Genomic DNA, 22,584 nt, shown 5'->3' with positions numbered 1-22,584 from the left:
CTTTTCAATTCATTCTGCCTTTTATTGCTCACTATTGCATATACCATTTCTATTGCCCTGGAGAAAGGAAGGATTGGGGGGGGGCAATACACACACGGTGGATTTCATTAACATTACTGCCTGGTTCATCTGGGGTGGAGATGGGGAGCTGGACACTTCTTCGCCCCTACACCTCAGTGCCAGACCTTCAAGGTCAGCGTGGCCTTCCCTCCTGTATCCAATTTCCTGGTGGAGGGCTATGCCCAGTACCCATTTCACAGGTGGGGAAACAGAGGCTCTGGAATGCAGTGCTTGGATTGCTACTAACAAGGTAGGACAGGTTAGAATGGGTTAGATCAGCACTGCTCCCCCTCTCCCAAGCTAGTGCCCCAAGCCCTCTGTATTGGGACACCAGTGTCACCTTCCCTCCTCCTTTCCTGAGCTCCATCTCCTACAGAGGATGTGAGCAGGTCAGCTCCTCCTTGCAAATGAGGCAGTTTTATGTGCTTTAGAAAAACACTCCAATTGTTCCCTCAATTACCCCGAGCGGATTGAATATATTAATCTCTCTCTTAACTCGAGTGAGAGACTCAGCTGCCACCCCTCCCCCAGCCACCAGCGCCCCTCCGCAGGCACGTGCCTGGGACTGACTCCCACCACCCCCATCCCCAGGCCTGGGCCCCAGAGTAGGTCAGCCTGGGTCCAGACAGCATACTTCTGCTGTCTCTCTCTCTCTCTCTCTCTCTCTCTCTCACACACACACACACACACACACACACACACACACACACACACACGGCTGCTTTGCTGCTTTACATTTCTCTGTCAATTCTCATTGATTTTCTCCTTTGCATGCTATTTGGAAGAGCCTTTTCCTTGTGTAAACTCGATCAAGGGAGTGAGGGGGGCAAGAGGGGACTGCAGGCAGCTCCCCCTTCTGCTCCTCTGACAACTGCCTCCAGCTTAAACACACTCTGCCCCAGGCAGCCAAGCTCCGTTAAAAGCTACCTGAGGTTTCCCTTTGTAGCTCGATTTTCTTTTATTTCTGGGGAACAAAGGCACTGTCAATGTGTTCCCAGAGAGTGCTGTCACCCATGCAGGGAGGAATGTAGACCCGTCACCTGTCACCAGGCAAAGGCTGAGGCTGACAGGAGAGGTGGGGCTAGCTGGGCCTGGCCCCAGGGAGGGCAGGGGTGAGGGACATGGCCATTAGCCCCACAGGAAGAGAAAGGCCCTTGGCTCTATGCACCACAATGACTCTGCAGGCCACATACTGTCCCCTCTTGCTTCTGGGTGGTACTGAGAGACTTTCTGCCCACGGCGGTGGGGGGGGGGGGTGCTCAGAAGAAAGCAGAGGTCCCTGTACATAGTGGATAGTGGCTAAGACCTGAAAAATATGTAGTGTTGGCATGGGGGTGGGGTAGGGGTGTCCTTTATTTATGTCCTTGCCCAGGCTTGTCTCTTCACCCAACCTGCCTGTTTTCCTGCCTTGGAAACAGTGCCCAGAGCTCAGAAGGGTGGGATATTACAGGAGAGGTTTGGGGTTCAGCCAACTGGCAGTGAGAGGCAGGTGCACTGGGGTCAGGAGGATCTGGGTTCAGATCAGTCTCTGGCATTTATTTAGTAACTGACCCTGTGCAGGTCACATAACATCCCTCAGCCTCCATTTTCACATCTGTAAAATGGGGAGGGGGCGATTCCTGTATTATCTATTGCTGGGAAAATTGAATTAGTTGATATACGGTTAGCCCTGCCCTGCAGGCAGGGTTTAATAGATGCTGTTCTAGTAATGAGTTGGAATGTCTCTACTGGGGAAAGTAGATGGGTCTGGGCCTCAGGTCCTGCATCTGGAAGAAAGGGTTGCTGCTGCTTACCTAGCTGGCTTCCCAGGGGAAGGGTGTTGGAAACTTGTGAACCCCACTGTCTCTGGGACCTGGGTACCAGGTTTCAGGGTGGAGAAGGCTGGATCAGCCTGGGTGCTGGTCTGGGAAGAAGCCCCATTAGCAGATTGTTGTATCTGAGCTTACCAGATGGCCCTGCCACCCCTCCCCCATCGCTGCCTTCCCCCACCCCAGTCAGGCACTACTGCCTGTGCACGAGCATGTGTGTGTGTGTGTGTGTGAGAGAGAGAGAGAGAGAGAGAGAGAGAGAGAGAGATGTATGTGGTGAAGAGGAGATGGAGAGGAGAGAGGTAGCAGGCTCTGATGTCCTCCCAGCTCAGGCCCAGCAGCTGTGTGCTCTAGTGGGGAGAATTGTGGTAGCCCCTCATCTCCAGAAATTACCTTCAGGGGCAAGGAGGGAGGAGGGGCAGGAGGGCCAAGTTATCATGGCCTTTTAAGCTCATCCTCTCTTCTCCCTCACTCACACCCTTGGAAAGTGGATGTGCCCTCAACAGATACTCGGGTACACAGACGCATTCACAGATGTGCAGATGTGGAAGGACACACCCGTGTTGGATATATGTAAAGCCACCACCTCGTGGGCATGCAGAGACCCCCACCTCCCCACATCACAACAGTGGATTTACACCAGCACATTGTTGAACAGACATGGGGTACACACCTTCCCCTACATGTACCCACAGCTCCTTGGGACCTTCTGGCTTTGTCCCTGTACAGACCCCCAATGTGCAGCTTCTACCAGAGGAGAAGGAGGCTTTGCGGACATGGCATGTGTGATATATGAGGTGCAATCAAAACGCCGTGTGAAACCAGTCTTTAATAACTGGTCTTTAATAAAACAGCAGATGAGGGAGGGAAGCAGGGAAAGAAAGCTAACAGGACCCAGTTGGCCTAACCTAGCCCTGGTAAGGGGTTGGCCTGTCAAGAGTCAGCTGAGACATCCCACTCTGGATCCTGGGCTGGTTCTGCAGAGGCCCTGGGCTGGTTCTGCAGAGGCCCTGGCCTCAGGAGCAGCTGCAACCAACAGGATGGATGGAGGATGAGTCAGAGATATTCTTTCTCCACCTGGATCTGAAGCCTACCCTTGGGTCCAGTGCTCCAACCTCTCTTGGCCCACAGTGACTATGTCCATCCATCCATTCATCCACTCCCCCATCAGTAAAGAAGGTACCTGTATCTCCCAGCCCTTGGGGAGCTGCCAGGCTAGGTGGGGAGAGGAAATAGGAGGAGTTGAAAGACAGAGACATAAGCTCACTGTGATGGCAGCTGGCGCTTGGGGAAGAAGTTATGGGTACGGGCTGGGCGGTCATCAAGGACTCAGTCTGCTGTAGGAAAGGACTCTGTTTTGCAGTTGCGTAAGAGCTGTATGTCTTTGGGCATATCAGTTACCTCCCTGGGCCTCAAGTTCCTCATCTGTACAATGGACAAAGCAGTGCCCACTGGCAGGGAGGTTGTGAGACTCAGATGAGGACAAGGGTGGGAAATTGCTTGTTTCATTAAAACCCACCTCACAGGAGTTCCCATTGAGGCTCAGCGGAAATGAACCTGAGTAGCATCCATGAGGATGCAGATTCCATCTCTGGCCTCTCCCATTGGGTTAAGGATCCAGCATTGCCATGACCTGTGGTGTATGTCACAGGCACTGCTCTGATCTGACGTTGCCATGGCTGTGGCATAGCTCTGATTTGGCGGCTACAGCTCTGATTCAACCCTAGCCTGGGAATCTCCATATGCCGCAGGTGCAACTCTAGAACGACAAAACAAAACAAAAACCCACCTCACAGATGTCAGGGGGACATCTGCCTCAAAAAATGGGGGGTCCAGTAGGGATTAAGAAGAGTGGTTTTCAAGGGGAAAAGACAGGGAGAACAAAATTCTGGGGGCCAGAATGTGGAGTTGGGGGAAGGGACAGCAAGCAGGGAGAAGGGATGAAGTGGAGAGTGCGTGTTTGTGGGGTGGGGAGTTGCAGGGTATGCTGAGGGCATGGAAGTTTGGGGCCAGCTCCAGGGCTCTGACCCCTCTGCTATCCTGTTTGCCCAGGCTGCTTGCAGCCAGGCTAGCAAAGGGGAAGCTGCAAAACCCATTAGAGCCTTGCATGAATATTGGGAGGTGGGCAGGATAGCCCTGATCATGTCCCTATGCTGGAGTAAGAAACTGAGCCCTTGGGAATTAAGTGGCTCACTCAAGGCTTCCCAGTGACTCACTAGCAAAGCCAGGCTAGAACCCAGGTCTCCACCATATATTTTTGCTTTTTTCTGTTACCGTAATCAGCACAGAGGTGGGAATGACTTGCAGTGTTCTTTCCCAGGGAGACTCATACTTCCATGGGCTTTCCAGGCAGCATGACAGGATCATGGACAAGCACTTGGGTGAACAGATTTCTTTCTTGTAGCTGCATATCACACCAAGTCCAGCCAAGACAGAGTATTCAGTGTTATCTGACCCCAACAGCGAGGGCTCATTGTCCTGGGTGGTTTGGGAACGGACTGGGGAGGGGGTTGGTGCTCTCAGTGACTCAGGGTTCCCATGCAAAACCCCTGGCCCACTGGAGTTAGCTGATGACACTTAGAAAAAAGTGTTGTGTAAATAGCCCCAGCACACAATTAAGCCCTTACCCACCCTATGTGAGGAGCAAGAGTGAGTTATAGCCAGGAGGATGCTGTGGATAAACAGACTTTGGACTCAGGCATGAATTCAGATCCCTGCTCTGCCTTGTACTAAGTGTTCCTGATAAAGTCACTTTACTTCTCTGACCTCCGTTTTCTTCTCTGTACTATGGGGATAATGATGCCTAGCAAGTTAAATAATATGCTAGCCTGACTGCAGTCCTGGCGCCCTTCCTGGAGGAGAGGGAATTCCAAATAGATTCCAGTTCCGATACAGACAGACTGGAAGGATTCAGCCTTGGAGGCAGGAGTGGGACAAACATCTGCACCCCTGCTATCCCTGCAGGAGGAGCGTCGATTCTTCCACATAAGAAGTGTTTGTTAGGCCCTGATTCTCCTCCAGGCCTGGCCTCTCAGAGCTCCCAGGGAGACAAGACACTACAGTGAGACCCCTGCCGACCTAGATGTGGGAGGGGAAAGCAGCTGGGCCTCCCCTGGATCAAAGAATGACAGCTCTCCTTAAAATCCCTGCTCTGCCACCTTCTAGCTATGGGACTTAACTTCTCCGTGCCCCTCTCTCTTCATCCATAAAATGGGAGTAATGACAGTAGTTCTTTGACAGAATTGTCAGATTGAACATTTAGTAAATTTAAAGAATATGGAGTTTCCCTTGTGGCTCAGCAGAAACCAATCTGACTAGCAGCTGTGAGGACACAGGTTTGATACCTGGCCTTGCTCATTGGGTTAAAGATCCGGCATTGCTGTAGGCTGAGTTGTAGGTCGCAGATGCAGCTCGGATCTGGTGTTGATGGGGCTGTGGTGTAGGCTGGCGGCTACAGCTCTGATTCGACCCCTGGCCTGGGAACCTCCATACGCCACAGGTGCAGCCCACCCAAAAAAAGACCAAAAAAAAAAAAAAAAAGAATATACTAAATGCTCATAAAATATGTTATGACTACTATGTTGTGTGAATGGCAGCTTGCCAGATAGACGAGGGTTGGAGGGCTGCATTCTCAGTGGAGGGAACAGCCCAGGCAAAGGCCCAGAGGCTTGAGAGGGCGTGGTTTCTTTGGGGAACTCAAGGGGGTAAAGGGTGGTAAGGTTGCAGGGAAGTGAAGGGAGGGGCCTTGGGGGCACATTCGGGAGGGAGAGAACCCAGTCTGCCCCACCCTATCCCCCAGCAGGAAGCCTGCCCTTGAATTGCTATTGGGAGGTGATGGGGGGCCTCCGGTGGGCACTGGGGGGGCAGGGATATTATTTTAATCTTCCTCTTAAAGCATAATTGCTTTTTGTCGGTGGGAGTTCCGGGAGACGTCTCCCCACAAGATTGCTTTCCAGGCTCCTCTCCTCCAGGAGTCAGGCGGGCCAGGCCAGCTCCGCACTGCATTAATATGCTGCAAATGCGATTTCATGGCCGCAAATGAGATTAGGGCCAGAGGCTCTGCTCTTGGGTAGAGACAGTACGCAGTGTGGGCGAGGGGCCTGGCGCTGAGCCGGAAATCTGAGAGGTGGCAATCAAGGGTCCTAGCAGATGAGGCCTGAATAAGCAGTTTCTTGTAACTGGAGCTCCTTGGACCTGCTGGCTCATTCCAGCTTGGACTCTGGAAGAGGGGGGCTATTTGGGGACCAGGCATCACTATCCCAAGCTGAAGTGGTGGCATCTGGGGAATTAACAGGGCAGAGGAATGTGTCTGATGCTAAGATTGTCCCTCCCTCGCTCAGGGAGCACCCCCCTGGCACCAGCCCTGTGCCAGGCAACAACTCGGGCCTTGGGGATGAGGTCTCACCAGACCCAATCTCTGCCCTCAGAGGAGACAGACCCTCTCCTAGGGAATTCAGCAGGAGAGGGTCTTTCTCCTCTGAGACAGGGGGAATCCCAGGGGCTGTGGCTCTGATGCCTCTGGGTTGGGGTAGGGGCAGTGGGGGAAGGTCTCAGGGAAGATTTCTGGAGGTTGTTGCTTTGCATCTTAAAGAAGCACCATGGTTATTTAGGCTGCTATGGGAAGGACAGTCCAGAGAGCATATGGCAAAGCCAAAAGTCTGGGGAGACCAGAGTCCATTCAGGGGAGCGTGGGTGTGAGGCAGGGGTCAGCTGTGATGAGGCTGGAGGGGCTGGAGGGAGCAGACTATGAGGCCTGCAGGGATCTCCTGAGAGTCAGCATCTCTTCTGAGAGCAGTGCTCTTCTGAGAGCAGTTCATGGAAGCAGAGAAGAAACTTGTGCACATTTGTAGGTTGGAAGAGTTGGGGTGAGGGAACTGGTTGAGCCTACTGGATCCCCCCACCCCCGGCCTCTCTGCCACGAGCGGACCCCTGCTCCACCTTGGCAGGGTCCCCCCCTTCTGCCCCTCTTGATGGAAGGGAACGGCAGGTGGCCTTCTCTGCTTACCCCTTTATTCAGTCCCTTGTTAACGAGTTACTGATTTCTCAAAAGAAAAATGCCCAAAAGCCACGTTGCATCTTCAGTGAAGTGATTTGTGGCATGGCGATGGGACTTGGGCTGCCCTGAATGAGACCTCTGGTTACCAAATGCTGAGAGGTCTCCTTCAATGCAGGATCAATAAATGCACCTGCTGAACTAAGGGACAGGGTGGCAGCCAGCAGGGAGAGCAGCACACCCATAACAGTCACCCCAAGTCTCCTGTTGGAGAACTGGAGCCACAGGGGCCCTGGATTGACACAAACTGGCATAAACCCAGGGGAAGCTTGTACCCGGGCACCTGCCATATGTGGGACACCCATCTTCTCACCTGGTCCTCACCGCACCCCTACAAGGTGGATTATCCTCTCTGCCTTGTGGTTGAGGAATTGAGGCCCAAGGGGGTCAAAGGACTTGCGTAAAATGCTTGCTGTGGGGCATGGAGGAGCCAGAGTATTTTTTGCTGCCCAGTGTAGTAGTGCTGGGTCAGGCTGGTCAGTCCTGAAGGACGAAAACAAGGCACAGTGACAGGGTTGGAACTATCAAGTCCGCCATGACAAAATATGGAGGCTCATGCCTTAAGTCCAGCAGCCATTGACTAAGCTGACCCAGGTCACCTCTGCACAGTAAGGCACCAGAAGGTCGGAAGGGCAGCCCCCCAACACCTCTGGGATCTGCCATGGTCCGCTTAGCCTGCAGGCAGGCTCCATTGAAGGGACTCAGCTGGAACTGGGAGCAAGCCCAGGGTGCAGGGATCCTGCCAGACAACCTTGCCACCCATTTGTGCTGATAGGTGTCCTCTGCCCTGGTTTGTGCCCAGCTGAGACCCCCAGCTTGCCCTTCCTCTCTCTCCTTTGACTCTCGTGTCTGTGGGTGGCATTGTCACAGAGTATATCTCTGGCCCCATTTGAAAGGCCAGATGTTGTCATCTCTGAACTGTGCCTTTTTCATGTCATCCCAGTTTGAGGATGAAGGATGGAGAGATGTGACCCATTTCCCTGGGAGAGGAGGCGAAAGCGATACGCTTTTGTGATTGTGATGGTAGGCTTTGGAGCCAGCAGACCCACATTCACATCCCAACTCTGCTGCTTTGAAGTTGGACAAGTCCCTTCATTTCTCAGAGCGTCTGTTTCCTCTTCTTAAAAATGGAGTAACAGGAGTTCCTGTGGTGTCACAGAGGAAACGAATCTGACTAGGAACCATGAGGTTGTGGGTTTGATCCCTGGCCTTGCTCAGCAGGTTAAGGATCCGGCGTTGCTGTGAGCTGTGGTGTAGGTTGCAGACATGGCTCAGATCCCATGTTGCTGTGGCTCTGGAGTAGGCCGGCGGCTACGGTTCCAATTAGACCCCTAGCCTGGGAACCTCCATATGCTGCAGGAGCAGCCCTAAAAAAAGGACAAAGACAAAAAAAAAAAAATGGAGTAACAGCAATAACTCTTGGGGCTGTGAAAATGAGGATAAAAAGAGGCAGTGAGGTAAACTCTGGGCACAGCACCTGGCGTAGTTACTGCCCACTCGGTCTTCTCAGGATGTGAAGACGTGGTAGTGGTGAGGGTGCCAGCAATACCAGGATATCAGACCAGTGTTCAGGCCCACCGAGAGGGGCTCACACAGCAGGTGCATCAGTCAGGACCTTGTAGGGAAAAGAATGCATGCAATTTCAATCCTTTGAGGGGAGGTTAATAGAGGGACTGTTTGCAAAGTTGAGGGCGAAGTTTAGGAAGAACAAGAGGGATGTGTAGTCCCCTGGGGACTAGTAAGTGAGAGGAGCCTTCACTGCCCCTTAGACCCAAACAGGCAAGAGGGGGAATGATGACCTGGAGGGGTGGCTGTGTGGAGAGTGCTGCCTGCCAGGCAGGGTAGCCATGGGGAGAGGGACCAGCCAATCCAGAGAACCAGCTGGGAGGGAGCTTCCTCTCTCCCTGCTGGCCCTCCCAGCCTAACCAGAACCCAGGGACAGCCTCCAGGCACAGCTCAGGGAAGAGGAGAAAGAGAATGGATCTGCAGTACAAATGGGAGACCCCCAACAGCACAGGTGACAGGAGAGGAGACTCAGCTGTACTCTCCAGCCATACTCACCTGCTCTCCCATTTGAACTCTCTCAAAGGAAGCAGGCAGCCTTGTCCTTGGGCTGCTTCCTTGGTGTTGGAGAGGCTGAGGGTGAGAGGAGGGAAGGCTGGAGAGGCAGGACCACAGAGAGAGGGGCTCCTGGGTGCCCCCAGCAGAGAGAGCTCTGGTTGCAGTGACTTAAGCTCAAACTCAGCCTAGTGCCTTAAGGGGTGGGGTGTGAACTGGCCCCCAGGGGTCCCAGTGGCAGCCCTCATTGAAGCACAAGGCAGAGCCAGTCCCCACTCAGCCACCCTCAAATCTCTCTGCAGAAACTTCCAGGTTGAGCCTTAGCTCATGCGAGGTCAGAGCAGCCCCCAACGGTCCTGACCTCACAGGCTGTGGATTCACCATTGAATTCATTGGTCCTCCTCGAGTCTGCCATCCTTCAGCCAAAATGTGAGCACCTGCTGTATACACTGCTGGGGCTGAGGGAAAGTGGCATTTGGAGGGTAGAGACCCTCTAAGGGAACTGCCTTGGCTGACAATTGACCTCAGGGAACTGCCTTGGCAGGGCATTGACCTTAGGTTTATTTCCTATCGGGAGTGAACTTAGCAGCACAGACACAGGCAAGTGTTACCGTGGAAAGAGGACTGTTAGGAGCAGACAAAGAGGGAGGCTTCCCAGATGAAGGGTCTCGAGCTGGACATGAGGATAAATTGGATTTAGATAGGAGGGGAGGAGAGATTTCTAGTGAGGCGGCTGCCTGGAGAGAGGTGGCTGTGGGAATGGAGCTGGAAGCTGGGAACAGAGTGTGTCTGGGAAAGAGGAGAGAGGGGCTGGATTATCTGGGCTGAGGGTGAAGGCTCAGGCACTGGGTGGAGTTGTGCATGCTGTGACCTGCAGGCATTTTTCACTTCTCTGGCCCATTGCTTCTGGGGAGAACCTGCCAAGTCCAAGGTTGTTTAGCGGGGAAGAGAGCAAGCATTTGGGGGAGCACTGAACTGAATATCAGCACTAAGTGCTTTACCTGCATTGCCTCATTCAGCCCTCAGAGCTGCCTGGATTTCCCCACTGTATAAAGATGGGAACCAAAGCTCAGAGAGGGTTAGCATTTGAACCAAGATCACACAGCTATCAACTGTCATTTGCTACAAAAATCATACCAAGTTTCCCACCGCATCTATCCCTTTCCTTCCCCAGAAGCCCAATCCAGTTGCCCAAAAGAAATGGAGAGACGAATCCGACTAGGAACCATGAGGTTGCAGGTTTGATCCCTGCCCTTGCTCAGTGGGTTAACAATCCGGCATTGCCGTGAGCTGTGGTGTAGGTCACAGACGTGGCTCGGATCCCACATTGCTGTGGCTCTGGCGTAGGCTGGCAGCTACAGCTCCGATTAGACCCCTAGCCTGGGAACCTCCATATGCCATGGGAGTGGCTCAAGAAATGGCAAAAAGACAAAGAAAAAAAAAATCTTATAAAAAAAAAAAAAGAAATGGAGAGAAGGTGATGGGAGGGGGGTAGTGGTGGTAAAAGAATGGGGGAGGTGGAGGATAGACTCTTCCTGCCGCCCAGCTGGCGCATCTCAAAGCCATGGGAGGAAGCAGGACCCCTCTTTCCTCAAGAGCCCACCCCAGATCCAAAGCAGCCACTCTGGGCTTCCTAACGGCTGTGCTTAACCCCTGGCCCCACTAAATGATGCAGCTCCAAGTGTTCTCTCTTGGGAGGCAGGGGGTGGGTAGGGTTACCTATTAGCAGTGAGATCAATCATTACCTGCTTTTCCTCACAGTGGCATCTCCCTGAGTCATCAAAGCTTGGGGCTGACTCTCAGGCAGGGGAGCAGAAGGTCTTCTGGCCATTCAGGAAGCAGGTTCATTTCTCTGGGCTGGGGAGGCAGAGCTCTTCTTACCGAGAAAGGGGAATGAGGCAGGTAGAACCACTGGTGGGAGAGGGGTGGGAGGTTCATAGTGTTAAATAGGAAAGCCGTATCCAGTCTCCAGGCTGCTGGCTGTCTCACTGCCTTTCTGGGATGGGAAGGTTAGTGTAGCACAGGAGTGAATGTCCCAGGGGTTCTTGGTCCAGGGAGCTGGGCAGTCAGGTTCTTGGTCCAGGGAGGTGGTGGGAATGCTCTCCTTCCGGAGGCTGCTGAGTGTGCAGGGTGCAGGGCTCACTAGTGCTCTGGAGCCAGACGGCTTGGAGCCAGGGCCCAGTTGTATCATCTTCTTCCCAGGCAGGAAGGCAATAGGGGCTGCAGCAGCAGAAAGCTCAGATGCTGGTAGGGCAGCTGGGTCAGAGCCCAGAGCCCAGGGGGGCACTGGAAGGAGCTGCAGGACAGGGCAGGGGCCACACTGAGGCAGGCAAGGCAGTGAGGGTACAGAATTTAAGGAGGTGTGGTGGCAGAAACATTCACATAGCCCTAAGAGCCTGTGCCTCCTTAATGTGTGCTCCCTAATTGCCCTGCTGGCCTCTTCCAGACCTGCTGCAGGGCCTTGGACTGAGCCGCAAATGTCCCCTGTATGCAGTGGAGTAGTGCTGGTCCCCTCCTCCCACCACAACTTGCTCCCAAAGAGACTGAGAGGAAGAGAGAAGCATTCTAAGGAGACTGGGGAACCATCCACTGAGACCCTTTCTACACCTGCTAGATTGTGACCGTGTTGGCCCAGGCCTGAGAGGGGAGAAAACTGGGAGTGGGACTCACAGCTTCCATCCCCAACCATCTGGGTGACCTCGGCTGGTGACCTTTCTGTTCTAATCAAAGGTGAATCCTCAGCTTTTCTGTCTTTAAACTGGGGAGAAGCACTCTCTCTGCCTCTCTCTCTCTGGAGTGGGGTGGGAGGTAGGCTAGGAGGTCTCCACAAAGCAGTGTGCTCCTGCTGCCAGGGTACACCTGCTCTTGGCCCCCACATCAAGAAAAATGAGATGAACTTTCAGTATAGAGCTTAAATCAGCTGGCAGAAAAATGAGACGGGCCACAGGGGTCTTTACCAGTGTTCCCCATCCCACCTTCGCTAGCCCAGGATTCCTGATCATCCTTGGAGGTCAGTTCAGACCTCGCCTTCCCATGGAGCAGACCCCAACCCCAGCCAAGATCCAGTCATACCTCATTCTGCCATCTCACCATGCATAAAAGCACTTAGAACTGTGCCTGGCATGTGGTAAGTGCTCAATAAAAATAAAAAGAAAAAATTTTTGTCTTGGTAATGATTTCTGTGGAGCTCAGAATTAGATTGATCATCATCTTTGGGCCATACCCTAAAAACCATTGTTGACCCAAACATGGCCCTTGTTAGTTATCATTTATTCTCAAGAATATAATGAACACCCACTAACTGACCACCCCATCTAAGAGACAACGTTACAATAACACATCTATTCCCCATTCTGTCTCCCGTCCTCCCACCCATCCTCCAAGAGGAAACCATTCTCCTGAACTTTATGTTTATTATTATTAAACAAACAAAAGACTGTGGTATTCTATAGAGGCAGGATGGCTGCAGATTCATTAACAGAAATAGTTGTTTGAGGAACAAGTTGCGATTTCCTTGCAGGCAACATCTGAGTCTCCTCCTTTCCTGCGTGTGGTCAGCATGTGGCTGAGCGCAGGGGAATCTTGGTTTATGGGCTGTTAGGTGTGCCACCAGCAGGAAGGGCGCTGACTGAATGGCAGAAAGCAGGAGGACACAGCTCCAGAAATAAGGGAAATGGCTTCTGATTCCCCCCATCTGCACCTGACAGAAGTCTCTGTGACTTATACTCTGCCCTATGATGTCACACAACGTTGCCCAGGTGACCCAGCTGGGTGGGAAAGCTCACTGCTTTTCCAGGTCTGGGCAGAAAGAGGACCACTCCCATTGGGTACCAAGAGCCAGTTGCCCAGTTGTTGACCCCTGCCCTGCTGGCCATGGCCCAGAGCCCCTGGGACACCTCCAATTTCATAATGTCTCCCTGCTGAGAAGCTCCAGACCCCTGCCCCACCCTCCTCTTTCCCCTGCCCAGGCCCCAGAGCCCTGTCTGGCACCCCAGAGACCACACTGATGCTCCATACTGTTTGCCACCCCCAAAGACTCCAAGGCACCCAGGCTAGCTGTCTGGGCAGGATTGATCACCCACCAATACCAGGTACTGGTCCCCAAGATTGTTAAACAAGGCCAAACACCCCTGCCCCCAAGAGGATGAGACGGAAAAAGAAAAAGGTGAGGCCTGGGGGCATGGATCAAACACCTGCATGAAATCATCTGTCCTTCAAAGTCCATTGTTTTGTTGCTCCTCAATCATGACTGGAGAGCCTTTCTCTAGGCCTCAGTTTTCACAGCTGTGAAATGGGGAAGGAGGTGGGTTCTGTGGCTCTTCCAGGTGAGGTGAAGTGTCCTACACTCCTGGAATACATGGATCTGAAATGCAGAGTGTTTGCAGGTGAATCAGCTCAACCTGGTGATTTCAGCCATTATAGAAGTTGGTGTGGATTTTAATGTAATCAAATCTATCATTCCTTTTCTTGACAATTTTTGCTTTTGTGTGCTTTTGAAAATCCTTTCCTGCCACAGACATCACAACTATTGTTAGTACCATTTGCTAGTACTGTTGACGCAGGTTATGAGCCCAAGCATGTATCCACTGGGACCCAAAGAAAGCACGTCACGTCCAAAGAACAGCTGGTGAGAGCAGAGCAGAGACAGCAGAAAGTGGGGGCAGATGGACCCTGGTTTTCCAGCTCTGTCCCTGCGAACTAAGCTGTGTGCTTTGGTGCAAGGGCTTTCTTGTCTCTAAGCCTGTTTCCTCACCTATAAAAGGACCTCACCATGGCTATTGTAACTCCCAGGCAAGAGAAGGAACATAAGGGACCATTTTTAATTCAAAGCCCTTGTGATACAGCTGGTGACACAGAGGCCTCTGGAGTGAATCAGCCCAAATGACCGATCAGGGCAGCCAGACCCCCTTCTTCCCAGCCCAGTGCCCCCTTCTCTGGCCTCTGGCAGAGGCTCTCCAGCTGGCATGGCTCTTAGATCCAGGGACATTCTGGAGGGTAGGACTGCGCTTCCTTGCTTCTCATGGCCTCCCAGATTGCTAGGGCGGAGGAGTGGCCAGGGAAGGATGGAAGAGTCTGTCTCCTGCACCTCTCTCCCAACCAGAGCCAATTTGAGTTCCTGTCCAATAGACCATTAACTCCTTCCTTGCTGGTGCAGTCTTCCTACCCCCACCATGTCCCCTCCCCCCACCACACATATCTCCAAATGCCCTGGGTGATGGGCAGTCACAGGTCTCTCAGGACGTCTGCTGGCTAATCCTGGCTTATTGAGGGCAAGGCAGACTAGAGAGTGAGACATTGGAATCAGCTGCTCCTGAGCCTGCCCACGTGCTGGGCCCCAGTGGAGCAGCTGAGAGGGTTGGGCTTTGGGGTCAGGCGGGCTTGGGTTCTCACAACCCTGTCCTGCCAGGACTGGCTGAGTGGCCTTGGGCAGCAGTAAGCCAGCCAAACCTCTGCCTGAAAATACTGTCCACTGCTTTATGCAACCTAGCAGTGCTGGGTGAGTTAACAGGGCATAAGCCTATGGCATATCCAGCTCCACTTCTGGTCAGAAGTGTGTTCAGAGCAAGTGAATTGCCTCCTTAGGGTTCATCTCGCTCCCACAGGTGAGTTTATAGGAACTTAGACTTGGTTTCATCATCAGCCACGGTTTACTCCCCCATATGTAGACTAGCAAGTACATTTTCTATTCCCTGGTAAAGTCTCCACCACAGGCCTGGGAAGGGCAGGGGTTGGGGGTGGGGTGCGATATTGGTCCTGATGTAGGCACATGTCTGAGGAAAGCTTGCAGATTCCCTTCCAGACATAGGCAGGAAAGAGGGGAAAGCAGAAAGGTTGGCCCATTGTCCCCCACCCCCCTCCAGGCCTCCTCCTTGGTCCCAGACCTTCCTGGCCCTGAGCCCAGCCTGCCCAGTGGGCACGTGCCTACCAGCCGCACCAGGAAGTACCAGCTGGGCAGCTGGCCTCATGCCCCAAAGTGAAGCACGAGCAGTTCTTGCCAAGCCCCCTGCAAACTTTATTTCCTGTAAGGCTGTCCCAGAGGGGAGGCATAGAGCATGTGTAGGACAGAGAGGATGTAGAGGAGGTACCACTCCCGACTTGGTCTGTAAAATGCCTTGTTGGACTTGGGGCTGCCAGGGAGTCAGTGAGCCTTCGGACAACCGCTGTACTGCCATCCCTTCACTTCTAGGGCCCCAGGGAGCTCACGAGGGCTTGGGACTACTATCTTCAGGAGTTCCTGGGAATCCAGGAGTGGGAGAGACATAGTCACCTCTCCTGACCTTGCTGCAGGAATCTTAGGTCAGTTCTTGGGAAGACTCAGTTACAGACCATTCCAGACAGTCCCAGTGACCATGTGGGAACATTAAGGCTCAGATCTCCCAGATCGTTGGGGGCACAACTGGAGAGAAACCTAAGGCTCTTGACCCCTAGGCTGCTGGTCTTGCTCCTATTTCACCAAACCAGAAGATGGAACCTTCTGGGGAATGAATGGGTTATGGGGTGTGCAGTGAGGATGGAGCGCTGGGAAGGCAGCTGCTCTGATCTGTGTGGGTGGGAGTGGCTCTGTGGCTGCTTCTTCCCCTTTCCCCCTCCCCCTGGCAGGGACTTCTCCCTCCCGCTCCTCCCGAATGGCCTGGAATGGAGGAGGGGGGGACCTCAACACTTCTGCAGATGGTGGTGGCTCCTGTGGGGTCCTGGGTTGGGGGAGGGGCTCCTTAGTCCAGGGGAAGGGAAGGAGAGTCTCTGTAGGGCTAGCCCTTCTGGGGTTGGGAGGAGGGTAATGTTCTCACCTCCCGTCTAGTCATCTTGTTAGGCAAGGACCACAGCCTGTACTTTCTGATAAAGAGTCAGATGTGAGGCAGTGAGGGAAGCAGCCACAGTGACGAACATGTAGGGAAGCGCCATCCAGGCAGAAGGGACAGCCAGGGCAAGGGCTGGGAGGCAAAAGCCAGCCTGGTGGGTGGGATTAAACCACTAGAAGGTCAGCGTGGTTGGAGCGAGTGGGCAAGGGATAAGACAAGTCAGTTTCCTAGGCTGGAGGGTCCTCGCAGGCCGCAGTGAAGCTCTGAGTGAAACAGGGAGCTACTGTAGGATGTTGAGCAGAGAGGTGATGTGATCTGATTAAAATTTGTAGAGCAACCCTCTGGCTGTTCTGTGAGATGAGGGAGGGCCAGAACAGAAATAAGAGAGCAATGAGGAGGCAAGTGCAAGAATCCTGTGTCTTAGTCCCAACTGGAGATGTTGAGAAGGGGTTGGATTCTAGACCTGGTTTGAAGGTGGGGCTGGCAGGACGTGCTGACGGATTGAAGTAGCACAGGAACTGCATGCAACAGCCATGAAAAGCCCTTCCCTTTCCCTCTGCCTGGAGGCTTCCCGGCATCAGGAGCTACTGTGCCAGGACCCCCAGGCTCAAAGGGGAACAGTGTATGGGGAACCTGGGCCCTCGCACAGGAAGCAGGGTGGGTTTCGGACAGGCTGGCCCAAGCATTCATCATCCTGTTGAGGAAAATGATTCAGAGCACAGCTGGCTTTGGGTCCCACCATAGTGAGAGGCAGAGCTGGTTTAAACTCAGCCCCTCCCAACACTCGGTCTTTATCAGGACAGAGCCAGGGGACCCAACCTGTTGAGGCTGCCATGAGCACAAAGCCTGCCCAGGACCAGACCCTCACTCTTCTCTGGGCCTCTGGCTCACCTTGTTCTCCATGGTCTCTGTGGACTCTTCCCACCCCTGCCAGCGCCTGCCCTGGAATGCAGGATCTCCCAGACCAAGCTTCTCTTGGGTCAGCCTCCAGTGCTCCCTCCAGGGCTGCACCCCCACCTGAGGAGGCCCACTGCTCCCCTCCTAGGGCCAGGAGGACACCTCCGTGGCCTCTCACATCAGCTGGTGCTGATTAATCAATGGAAGGGACAAAAGGTGGGAGTGGCTTCCTGCCAGATGAGGCTTAAGGTCAACTGTGTCAATTCCAGGTACTGGGAGTGAGTGGGAGCCAGCCAGGAAGTGCAGAGGGAGGACAGGACACCCCAACCACAGCAGCCCCATGTCCCTAACCCAGCTCTGCCACCCTTCCTGATTCCCCACTGCCTCCTGAGTCAAACTGAGCCTGCCCTGGGCCTCAGGAGGCTCCCTCCCCTTCTCACTTTGCTGCCTCTGCTCAAGGTTCTGCTTTCCGGCTTGTGACTCCACAAGCTGCTGCACCATTGAGCCCCTGCACATGCGTCTGCTTGGGACAGCCCGCCTAAGAGGCCCCTGTGCGGGCACCTCTCCTCTTGCTTGGTCTGCAGGGTTTCTTGGGTAGAAGATGGATATAGATGAGGCATCTGGGAAAGACACATTCATTCATCTCCATTAATTGCTTTGGGTGACTTCATGGATGTGGATAAGCCTTATAAACTATAAAGTGCTATGCACAGGAAGGACCTGAGGTGACAAATGGCCTGGGGTGAAGTTATAGAAGGCAGCAAAGCGGGCTGATGGCCAGTACTTCCAAAGCAGGCAGATTTAGAAATCACAAGGAAAGGTACCAGCAAAAGCAGAGGCTCAGAGGTGGGACTGGCCTTGAAAGGTGCAGTCCCCTGTCTGGTTCTGGAAGTGATGGGTCCAGGACTGGGGGAGGCAAGAGGGAGACAGAGATGTGGAGTGTGGGAGAAAGGAGAAAGTGGGGTCAAAGGTGACTGCTCCTATGGTTCCAGATGTGGTATGGGGATGACAGAGGGAAACAGCCACTTGGAGGGGAGCTGTGACAGGGCTGGAGTTAGAGGGAGGTGGTAAAGGGAGGTGACCACACTGGAAGAGGCCACTCAGCCCTGGCTTTCTCCACAGGTCACTGAGGGCCCAGAAGACCCCCCGAATACCTCCCAGAATGTGGACTCTGTCATCAGCCACTTGGCTCCCCCTAATAAGGAGATCATCACAGTCACTCTCCATGGGGCCACCAACCTACCCACCTGCAAAGATGGCTCTGAGCCGTGGCCCTTTGTGGTAGTGTAAGTAGCTGGCTAAGAGTGGGGGCAGGGGACAGTGTCCAGGCTGGGACACAGATGGGTATTTGGAATATGAGCACCCAAAGGTTTGGGCTGGGACTGTAGTACCTGGAGGGGAAGCCAAGTGTGAATCACACAGGGGCTCTGGGCTCTGCAGATGTGAGGCCTGGCCCTCCTCCCTGCTGTGTGGGCCGGGAAGGGAGGCAAGAGCCACTCCTTGACCCCACAACCAGCTGACCAGGGTTTGGCCACAAATCCAACTCAAGGGTCAGGGCCCCTGGAGGCAGAGGCCTGGGCTGGGCTCAGTGGGAGGTAATGGTCAAGGGAAGGAGAAGACCTAAGTCTGGCCTCTCCCAGCCTCCTAGTGCCCCATCCTACCGCACCCAGTCCTGGGGTAGGGTCCTCACAACCATCCTCCTAGGCCCTCCCCACTTCTCCAGTCATTTCTATCACAGGGGCTTCCCTAATTCCGATCCTATTATGCACGGCCCCCTCCAACCAGCTGTAGTCAGGGCACACACCTCTCACAGCCTGGTGGCCAAGTGAGGTCCGCCACGCCGTGTCCACTGCCCACTTCATGGGCCTCACTGCTCTTGGAAGGGCATCAAGGGGCAACAGTCTCCAGCCAGCAAGCCTTCTATATGGATGTTGTACCTGGGCTCAGTCTTGATTATCAAGCCCCCTCCCATGAGCTTGCCATCCCTTAGCCTCTTCTGTAGCCATTGGGAGCCTCCCCACAAGCTACCTACACCTCCCCTTCTCCACCTCTACCAGCAACACTCAGTGCCTGCCTGCAGGCTCTGCCCACACTTTCTCTTGGGGAGTGCCTGCCCCAACATCTTCTGAAACCCCACTTGCAAAGCCTTGCTTGCGAGCCTCTTCCTCCAGGCAGCCACCTGGGTTGAGCGCTGTCTCCTTTGGAACAGTGGCAACATTTGTCTGACATATTTATATAAATAAAGTTATGTATTGCCCCTCTGTCCCCTGAACTGGGGCTGCCTAGGACCGATCCCTTGTCTCCCTTTTCGTTTCCCCAACAATGTGCCCAGTATAGGCCTGAGCACAGACTTAGGGATCAAGGAGCCAGGCAAATACCCAGGTTACTATGACAACAAATCCACCCCCCCCCAACACAGACACACACCCACACAGAGAAAGGAGGATAGATGGTGTGTCAGAGCCCAACAGGTGAAACACTTGCCTGTCTCAAAAGCCCCACTTCCACTGCCCAGCTCCTCAGCCCTCCCCTCCCTCAACTCCATTTCCGTGGTGAGGAAGGACAGGTGGCAGAGAGCAGGCTTGGCAGGGAGCGGCCTTCTCCCCTCACTGCCTTCTCCCCTCAGCTATTTCCATAAACCAATTATCGCTGATCATCTCAAGAGATTGAGGCCCTGCCTATCTCCAATCCAGTCCTGGCGGCAGGGCGGGGAGTTGGGTGGCCCCTGGCTCCTCGACAGGCACCTCGACCTGTGCCATCACCCGGTTGCCATGGGAACACGCAGTGGGAGCCAAGCCGTTGAGCCTGGGTGAGGGGTGGAGAGGGGGTGGGGAGCGCATCACTGCACCCATCTCCACCCAGGGAGGGGGCAGGGAGCAGGCCTGGGCGATCCTGAAGCCAGCGTTCCAGGGCTCCAGGCAGCTGAGCTGCCACCAGCCCTGGGAGGTGCTAATGAGATGCAAATGAAAGCAGAAGGGAGGGCTTCTGAGAAAGAAGGCCCAGCTGTCAGGACCTGAAAGGGGCTTTCAGTGCAACCCCCCAGCCCCAGGCAGGAACCCCAGAGGGAGGATGGAGACCCTCAGAAGCCCTAAACCTGGAAAGAATATGTTACTTGTGCCCCATGTCTGATTCCAAATTCACAGCAACAAAGCATGCAATAGGCATAAGCAAGTCCACTAAAGTTTTCATTTTTCTCACAATGGATATTTTAATGCTTAAAATATATATTATATATTTAATATATATTAAATAATATTAAATCTTAAGTAACATATTATATATATATACATAATTTCATATTCTTCCAAAATAGTGTCTCCCATCTTTTTGTTGCCTGTGTTTTGGTGCCCTCAAGGCAGTCTCCTGGCTTTGTTTCCTACTCTCTGCCATCCTGTATTGTCTCCCTTCCAACTAGGCATGGGATCCTGGAGATTCCTCTCTCTGCCTAGTTCCACTGCCCTCCTCTCTGGATTGTTGCCTTCCCAGCAGGGGGGCAGCGGGGAGAGGGGATGGGGGTTGAAGCACAGGCCTGAGAGTGCCCTGAAGCCATTCAATCACTCATTGCATTAGCAGGGAGCAGAAGAGGGTTCAGGTTCAAAGATGAGGCCTCTCTAGTTTGGGGCATAGCCATTTCCCTTCACCCTGCAGGCTCTAGCCTTAAGCAAATCTAATAATAGGGTGTGTGCTCCAGTGGCATCTATGCCAGACCAATAGGTCCACTTGGCTCATTTTGTGGTTGGTTCTGTCTCTTTCCATCTGAGCCATTGACTTGCTTCCAGTCTGACCCCACTTCTCCACTGAAAGCCCTTCTCTAAGTTCACCAGTGATCGCCATGCCTAGCTCCCCATCCAGTGAGTATCTCATCTGGGCAAGAGCCCCTCAGGACCACTCATTCTGTTGGAAGCCCTTTCTTTTCTTGGCTTCCAAGATGCTCTGCTCTTATTTTCTTCAACGTGTACCGCTTTATCTCTTCTACCTGGTGTTAAATGTTGGCCTGTCCCAGGTTTCAACACTAGGTCTCTCCTATTCTCTGTACTCTCTCTTTGCATGAGCTCATCCCTATTGTGGCATCAGTAACCACATTCTTTTGCCCTCATCCAGTTCCTTGCCAAATCGTGTTGATTCTTCTCCTGTCTCAAATTTGGCTGCTTTTCTCTGCAAGCTCCACCACCTTAGGTTTCTGCACTTTTCTTCTTGTGGTACATCTAATATTGCCCCTCTTCAGATCCCCTCTAAAGGCAGGTTATCATTCAATACTCTGGTGCCATAGTACCAAAGGAACCCATGCTTTGAACCCTCCAATGGCTTCAAATTACTCCCAGGGTAAAGAGCAAAGGGTTCTTAACCCACTGGGCCACACTGGGAACTCCTATTTTTTATTTCCATACTCACAGCATGTGGAAGTTTCCAGGCCAGGGATCAAATCTGTGCCAACATGTTTGGGTTTTTGTCAGCCCAAGATGCTTGGGTTTTTATCAGCCCCTCCAGCTCCCCAGCAACCTGACCTCCCACCTCCCTCTCTCTGCTCCAGCCACACCTAATGAACTAACACCTCTCAATTCTCTAAGCAGACCCTCTTTCTCCTACTCCAGACTTTTGCACTCTCCCTGCCCCAGAACATTCTCTCTTCCCTTCCTCTATTTTAATCTTAGCTCAGTCATCACCTCCTCAAGGAAGCCCACCCTGACCTCCAGATCAGGCCACATTCTCCCCCAGTACATGCCTCCGAGGGACTATGTACTTCTCCAGGGTTGCAGCTGCAGTTTCACGAGTTTTATGTGCTTGTATGTGATTCTTGGCTTATGCTTCATCAGTGCCTCCCCACACTGTGTCCCACTAGTTCCCTGAGAAACCACGGGGTCTGTTTCCTTCACCATTCTATCCCTGCATTCAACACAGTCTCTGAAACATAGGAAGCTCTCAATAAATTGTTGTTGAATGAATGAGTGAATGAATCCAGTCCTGTTTCAAGCATACTCTGTGACTTTGGGAAAGTTACTTTACCGCTCAATGCCCAAATGCCTCTCCTGGGTACCTACCCAAAAAGCTGTAGAGAAGGTGGAGCCAGATAGTGGGAGGTGCTGGCAGCTTTAAAGCATGACATGGGGTGGGGGGCATATCCTTAGTAGCAGTCACAGTGGGCACATGAGACCTAGCAGAAGAAATCTGCCGGGCAGTGGAGAGAAGCTGAAATACAATCAGAAAACCCAGAGTCTGGCCCACAGCCCCAATTCCCTGTGTGACCTCAGGCCAGTCCCTGCCCCTCTCTGAGCAGGGACCTTCCCTTGGCCAGGTTGGCCAGCCTTGTCCTCCATGCTATTCCAAGCTTGCCAAGCTGGTTTGTGCTCTGGCCTGGGGAACAGTCAGTAAGTGCCCCAGTTGTACCAGACAGCAGATTCTGTGTCCAGGTCTGCTGGGCCTGTGGCCAGGCCCAAGGTCTCCCATGACTGGTATGGGCCGGGATCAAGGCTCTGGAGCCTGAGCAGTGTCCAGCCCCTGCCTCCCACCTTGGCACAGAGAGACCTGCCAGTCAGAGCACAGCAGGGACCAGGAAGGCAGTGGCCCTGACAGGTGGGGAGTACCCCAGCAGGCAGAGTGTGGGGAAAGGGCCAGCCAGGAGACAGCCTATGAGGTTCTGACCCTTGGCCAAAGGCTCCGTGGCTGAGCTGCCATTTGGCAGCCGCTTCTCTGACCACCTGCTGCACAGAGCTAACAAGCAGAGACAGAGCCCACACTGGAACGGGAAGGGCAACTTCCTCTGTGCACATGGGGCAGGCTTGGGCCCAGCTGGTGTAAGAGGGACAGGGCACAGATCAGGTCAGCTAGTCATACGCATAGGATCTTTGGTTTTCTTGGAGGACCCTGGGAGCCCTGACCCTGGCCCCAGACTGAGCCTAACAACTAATTG

The 22,584-nt window shown here is 53.5% G+C and overlaps 2 protein-coding genes across 31 annotated transcripts in view; both read left to right on the top strand.

Moving 5' to 3' along the window:
- Positions 1 to 22,584, top strand: part of ARID3B (AT-rich interaction domain 3B) — a 491,508-nt gene that overhangs the window by 96,946 nt on the left and 371,978 nt on the right. The gene's annotated exons all lie outside the window — the stretch shown is intronic.
- The window catches only part of CCDC33 (coiled-coil domain containing 33), a 118,816-nt gene that overhangs the window by 5,428 nt on the left and 90,804 nt on the right, over positions 1 to 22,584 (top strand). For 8 of the 29 annotated variants that reach the window (XM_084968753.1, XM_084968747.1, XM_084968754.1 and 5 more), the window contains exons 1-2: positions 12,763 to 13,144; positions 17,799 to 17,962. In XM_084968753.1, the coding sequence (XP_084824879.1) occupies positions 13,124 to 13,144; positions 17,799 to 17,962 (185 nt within the window). In that variant the 5' untranslated portion in view covers positions 12,763 to 13,123. Of the gene's footprint in view, positions 1 to 12,720; positions 13,145 to 17,798; positions 17,963 to 22,584 lie in introns of those variants that run through there. The other 21 variants (XM_084968739.1, XM_084968736.1, XM_084968735.1 and 18 more) reach the window with 10 other exon arrangements.

Source organism: Sus scrofa, chromosome 7 (assembly GCF_054392235.1).
Source record: "Sus scrofa isolate SSC_HxYL_T2T_F1_AM1 chromosome 7, Sscrofa_HxYL_maternal_Yorkshire_Landrace_v2.0, whole genome shotgun sequence".
In the NCBI taxonomy this organism is placed as follows: domain Eukaryota; kingdom Metazoa; phylum Chordata; class Mammalia; order Artiodactyla; family Suidae; genus Sus; species Sus scrofa.
This window is presented reverse-complemented; position numbering and strand designations above follow the sequence as displayed.